General features: G+C 40.9%; 1 protein-coding gene across 1 annotated transcript in view; it reads left to right on the plus strand.

Annotated features, from left to right (window-relative positions):
- Positions 1-933: 933 nt before the first annotated feature.
- REEP3 (receptor accessory protein 3) overlaps positions 934-6655 on the plus strand; it is a 17648-nt gene continuing 11926 nt past the window's right edge. The window contains exons 1-3 of the mRNA XM_009079128.1: positions 934-1000; positions 5347-5423; positions 5938-6058. Coding sequence (XP_009077376.1) covers positions 941-1000; positions 5347-5423; positions 5938-6058 — 258 coding nt within the window. The 5' untranslated portion in view covers positions 934-940. The remainder of the gene's footprint in view (positions 1001-5346; positions 5424-5937; positions 6059-6655) is intronic.

Below are 6655 nucleotides of genomic sequence, written 5' to 3' on the forward strand. Positions count from 1 at the left end.
GAACTTCCTTAGAAGATGTCTGGATATCCCTACGGGTGTAAATTTCTCACAGTAGCCACCCTGAGCAAGCTGTAAGTGAAGCTGCAGAGATGGAGCCAGACCTTTCTGTAATGGCTGCTTTAGGCTAGCTGGAACTTCAGGACAGCTGATTGCTTGACTTTACAAGGTGGTGAAATAAAAATACCGAGCTCTTGCATTTGTCAAGGAGGTGGCAACTACTGCTGTTCCATTTCTCCTAAAGATCTGTTTCACTAGGCTGTGGCCAAGTCTCTTAGTAGAAAATGCTGTGTTGTGACCAAGTTGTGTTAGAGCAGATCTTTGTTCTGAAGCTACTCAGCATAAATTCCTTGGCACCCTCTCACCCTGCTCTGCACCCTGCTTTGGATGAATTGCAGCAGCAATTGGCTGAGCAAAACTGGATTCATTCCCACTTGCCTCCATTTCCAAGTGTTGCTGTTACAGAGTCCTAGCAAAAGGAGAGGTATTATGTCATTCATCATGTCTTAAAATTGCTTTTGAAGAATTCTCTGGTAATCTGGTCGATGATTCTGATTACCTACTGATGGTTTTAGAGGCTCTTGAAGTGTACTAGCACTGCCGGTGTGGAAACAGTGTTTTGGTGTGGACAGACTGCAGAACTGGTTTGACTTGTAGCTGAACCAGAACAACTGCTGGTTTTACATTATCTGTTAGAGGCAGTCTCACAGTGTGCTGTCTTCAGGCCATTCAGCCTATTCTGTTCACGTTGTTCTAGCTTTGTGTATCGCAGAACTTCCTCCAAGGAACCAATAACATTGTGGGGTTTGTTTTTCAAGCTAGAGAACAGGATTTTTTATAAGGTTGGCTGCACTGCTCTGATGGTGTATTGTCACTGTTTTGTCACGTCCAATATAACAGATCCTGAAAGCTCTTTTTGTTTTCCCATAGGCTGCTGTTTGGGATGTTGTATCCTGCATATTACTCATACAAAGCTGTGAAGACAAAAAATGTGAAAGAATATGTAAGTCTCATTCTTTTTAATTGCTTAATTGCATTCTTCTGCAGTCATACATCTGACCTTCTCATTATGCAGTAAATAAATCATACGAAAGCTTGATTTGACTGGCTTAGTGTTAGGTATAACACCTGTGTGAACCTAGTGCTAACCCTGTGATTTTGTTTGGAGGGCTAAAATTAAGGTGTCTCAGATGTTTCATGGCATCATGCTGAAACACGTCCAGCATGCTCTGCTGTAAATGGATGTTTTTAGGAGAATTTTTAACATAAATCTGAAAGTCTTGTCTGCATTTCAGCAAAGTGTCCCAAATAATGCACTTCTGGGCAGGAGGTAGAACAGAAGTTTCCTAACTCTGCCAACACCCGAAGTATAATCAATGGCAAATTGATTCTCAGTGACCAGAGAGAAGAGTAGCAGCAGCTTAATTGTCCTTATATGGAGCTCAACAGGGGATTCAAAAATCTACCTGAGAAAAGGGTAACTCTCATTCACCTATTGTTCCTCAAAGAGGAAAAAAACTAAGCAGGGAAGGAAAAGATTTGGTTAATGTGACGTGGAGAAAAGCAGAACAGACAGAAGAGAAAGATGGAGGAAAAAGACAACCATAGTTCCTGCAGTTTTGAATTAAGCTATTAAATTAATTACTCGTCATTGTGAGCAGTGATGCTAACCACAGGAATGTTACTCAGCGGAGGTCACAAGGAGCTTTGGTCACCGAGTTACTTCCCTGTTCTAAGAGACAGCCTAACTTGATTTCAGCAACAAACCTGTGCTCTGTCCTGAATCCTGTTCCTAACTTGGCTGCCTGACTCAGGGTGGAGTGAGTGCCATCAGTCACTCCCTCACAGGCATAGCTGTGACCTAAGGCTGCTGTCTGGATGTGTGATCTCTCCACTTGGTACTTGGGTGGAGTAGTAGGACGCAGTGGCTGTTGTTCCTCCTCTTGAATGTCTTAATTTAGTCTGATCACTTCTTCAAGGCTCCAAAGTGGACATCATATTTGTACTGCTTCTAGTTTCTGTGAGGAAAGTGATTAGAGCTTATTTGTGCATGCCAGAGCTAAGCTTATGGGAGGAGAAATATCATCAAAAATAAGAGGAGAATTCCTTCATCTCCTGCTTACTTTACCCTGTCAGGGAAGTATATAATACAGATAATCTATAATCTGCTTTTCCTCCCTTCTCCTTCAAAAGGCTAAGTAAGGGATAGCAATTTCAAACTCAAATAAAAGAAATCACTTTATTTCAAGAGGTTACCATTGCCTCATGCAACATGTTTTCTAGAAAAAGAGAAGCAATGTTTGCAGAATGCTGAGATCCTTTGCTCATCTTAGTTGTCCTTCTTGGGCATCTTATTTTTAGAGATACCTGTCATTTACACAGGATCCTCCTAGAAGGCCTGGAATTGTGTTTTTCCAACTCTGTATTTTCTTTACTGTGAACCTGTGGTCTTTGAGCAGTCCCGGAACTTGCAGTTGCATACAAAATGTTCATGGAGCCAAGGTGAATGAGACTCATCACAGTCATTTGCAGGGAATGACTTTGATTCATCAGTGAATCACTCCATTGCTGGTTGGGCTGAGTGTCCAGATGGGTCTTTGGGATGATCCATCGCTGTCATTTTCCCAGCTGGGTCATTTGCTTTCACAGAGAGAGTGTAGGTTTAACTGCAACCTTCCCAATGGGTCTGCTATCAGTCACAGAATGGCCCAAGTGCAAGTTCCTTTCCAGGGTCATATGTGGCTCAGGAGCCATCTATGTGTGTTCCTGGATTGCAAGGGGTTTGTAACAGTGCCATTTTTTACTCAGCCAGTGCTTCTACCAGTAAAAAACAAACAAAAAGAACACATATCTTGACTTGTTGTGTAGGTCATGATGCAGCAAATTGTCCAAGATTATCTCTGGGGGATAAAAAGCGTTGTGCTGATTGTGGTAATTTAGAAGACTTATGGACTTTAGTGCTAGAAATTAGGATCTGTGCCTTGGAGGAGATTTATTTGTTCTTGTAATTACCCTGGTTTATTGGAGTTGACTAAGATATTTGAGAAGCTTTTTCACTGTATTAGACCAAAGTGCTTGTAATAAGCATCTGAAATGTAGTTTAGAAGTCTGAACAGTCCAGTCTGCTGAAATCCTGGCTTTAAAGAATGTGTTTCAGCCACAGCCAACAAAGATGAGCTTAACACTTGGTTGGCAGAAAAAAACCCTCAACAAAACAAAGCTGTAATCACCCTATTAGCATAAAAATCAAAACTCAATCACCGTTTCTGTAACTTCATCTTTAAGAGCTAAGTAGATGATAGTCTTCGGGGTAGTGTAAAATCTGAGCTTTTTTTCATGTTCTTTTTTTTGTGGTATGAAAACCACTCTGTCGCTCAGGTTCGTTTGTCAAGAATACTCTTGGTACCTGGTGCCTTAGTTGTACTAGAATGTGATTTGTGTTTTGTAGAATCCCTGCCCAGACCTCAGCAGGACTCCTGGCAGATCTCATCTGCTCTTCTGCAGAGCACTTATCCCTGTTCCTAGCAGCTCCATTCCACTTCTGCTGTTGGTCCTAATTGGATAGATAGATGTTGATTAAAGAAAGAACAGCCTGGATAAAAGATACTGGGGAAAAAGTTAAGTCTTGTTTGGCCTCTTTAAAGTTACTTTGCATTATGCTTAGGTTGATGGGGCAAGGCTGGATTTGATTTTTATTCAGGTGTTGACTCTGGTTCATGGAAGGGTCACCAGCCCAAACATCCCATGGCCTGTCAGCTATGATTTCAGCTGTTGTTTAGGTTTGTCTTGGTTTATTCAAGCCTGAAATACCTAAATCCTCTGAGAGACTGAAGTGAAGAATGTCATCACATGACTGAGTTTCTTTTCAAATTGAAATGCAGAAAAGCGTTTAAGATCAATGGGGAGTTGTGACAAAGGAAGTGGCTTTAAATTGCAATGCACACCCATCAAACAGGGAGCGGTGCACGATTAGATTTTGAGAACTTAAATAAGTCGACTCTAAGAAAAGATTGCTTTAAAAGTGAAGATTAAATCGGAGCCACATCCTCTGTGGGAAAGTATATATATTTCTCCTTTTGGAAAACAACACCATGAGTTTGGGGCTTGAACTAGTCTGTAACAATTGTGGTGTTTACTGCTTTGTGGGTGTACCAGAAGAGTTAGTAGTCTGTGTATTGCAAATCATAGAATCAGTCGGGTTGGAAAATACCTCAAAGATCATCGAGTCCAACCCTACCGTGGTTACCAGACCATAGCACTAAGTGCCACATCCAGTCTCAGCTTGAAAACCTCCAGGGATGGTAATTATTGCATCTGGTAGTGGGTGATGCTTTTCCTCTCTCTTTTTTCTTTTTTCTTTTTTCTTTTTTTTTAAGCTGTTTTGTTGTAGGTTCCCCCTTTGCCCCCCTCAGCATAGACAGCATTGGAATTTAAAGACCGTGTGGGTGTTCAGTTAGTCCAAATAACCAGTGGTGGTTTGCACTGACCTATTTTGGAAATACATTGCATTTAGCAGCTGATAGAGAAGACAAATGCATGGAACTACGCCAATAGTATTTAATCTGAAAGATGTAATCATCTTAGACGACCAAATTTGAACAAATGTTGAAAAAAAGAGTGATTGAGTTAACTGTTATAGAACAGAACTAACACTGTAGAGCACTGTCTGATTTCAAAGCAATGATATGTAGTGTCAACCTTAGAGCAAACTAAAAAAGTATGTAGCTGTAAACTCCTAAAGCAATAAGATGCTTACCTGTAAGCCTTTTTATTAACAAGAATTTTGTGGTTCTCAGCATAGAAATAGAATAAAATTTCCATGGCAGTACTTTTTTGTTGCCTTGCCTCAGTGTTAATACCATTGTGTTCAGCACACATGTAAAGTATAATAACATGTATTATGGGATGGAAGCAAGGGCTACTTCACTAATGCTGACTTGTGTGTGTGTGTGATATAGACATATGGATGAGCGAGGGAGAGAATGAAATATCCCTTAGTGCTATGGTGGGAAATGAACTTCATACTTAGGATAATCTCTTGACAGGGTATTTTTCTTATCACTAAAGCTTTGCAGAGGCAGAAGCAATTCTGTGAGACAAGCCTTGTTGACGTTGTGACCCTGGTGACCCAGCCATTTCACTGAGCTTGTTGCAGCTGCCACCAGTTCTACTTAGGAACAGAAATCTTTCAGGACCTTCATACAATTTCACTGGAAACCTTGTTTGTGCAGGCTGAGACTCTGCTGAATGCCTTGCTTTGCCAGCTCTGAACTGACTGTAGTGTGTACAGTGTAGTCTGTGTAAAGGTGAAATCAAAGTCCTTACTGAGGATGGCGTTTTAATTTTCAGGTTCGCTGGATGATGTATTGGATTGTGTTTGCTCTTTACACCGTTACTGAAACAATAACTGACCTAACAGTATCTTGGTAAGAGTCTTTGGTTTTTATGAAATCTCCATGAAACGAATATTTCTTTCTGCTATTCTTTGATTTGTAATGATTCATTTTTTAAGAAAAAGTTGTGCTCGTTGATAGCCTTTTTTTCCAGACAAAGATCTCTGCATGTGAAGAACAGCATCTGTTTTCACTTTCGCTGTACACTGTGTCTCAAAGTAGGGACTGTAACACTTCCACCTTTGCTGCAGAAACTGAATAGGGGAATGGAACTCCTAAAAGGATGGACTATGATTTCTCTGGACAAGCATGTATAATGCAAAGCAAATATATTAATGGTGTTCATTTCTTGAATGACAGTAGACAATTAAACAAATTAAAGCCATAGATTTATAACTCAGGTTTTGTCTAATGTAACTTCTCGTATCTGAAGAATCCTATATGCTAATATGTCATGGTGTTTTTTGAAAAGATCTCTTGATGATTAATTGCTGTGCATTTTCTGTCTGCAGCTGTTGATTTTGTGCAACCTTTGCCTTGTCTGTAGGTTCCCACTGTACTATGAACTGAAGATAGCTTTCGTTATCTGGCTCCTTTCCCCATATACTAGAGGGGCAAGCTTAATGTACAGAAAATTTCTGCACCCGCTGCTTTCTTCTAAAGAAAGGGTAAGAAATAACTTTTCAGAGTTTTGATGCCTAATATGGAAATACCATATGCTGAAGTAGGAACTGCTGCCAGATACATGATAAAAGCAGAGCAGTGGTTTGCCAGGCAGCATGAACCTGGACTAGCAGACACAAGTGACATGACTGCCCACGTCCATGCTGCTGTTTAACTTGCCTGTCCAGACAAGGTACAGCTTTCCATTGACATGAGAGAGCTTGGTGTTCCCTGCTCCACTTGCTGCATTTGGAGGAGCCCAGCTGAGTGGAAGTGCTGCAGTTTGACTTTCTGCTGCAGGGACATGTGCAGTACTGTCTGTGCAGAAGCATGAACACAGCTTTACTGAAAGCTCTTCATGTTACCTTTTTTTCCTAGCATAACCTAGTAATAGCACTTCTCAGGATGACTGACATCAATGACTTCTCTGCTGTGTGAACTGAGGGATAAGAGGAGAGACTTTCTACTTAGGCTCAAGGGAAGACCAGTCTGCAACACTAAATACCCAAGCAGAAAACACCTAGAGGATGTTTAGCTTTAGCCAAAGTATGACAGGGCCACAGCTCTGCTTAGCTCTTTCTCAGTATCCTGTTTGGATGTGT

Source organism: Acanthisitta chloris, unplaced genomic scaffold (genome assembly GCF_000695815.1).
Source record: "Acanthisitta chloris isolate BGI_N310 unplaced genomic scaffold, ASM69581v1 scaffold42647, whole genome shotgun sequence".
NCBI lineage: Eukaryota > Metazoa > Chordata > Aves > Passeriformes > Acanthisittidae > Acanthisitta > Acanthisitta chloris.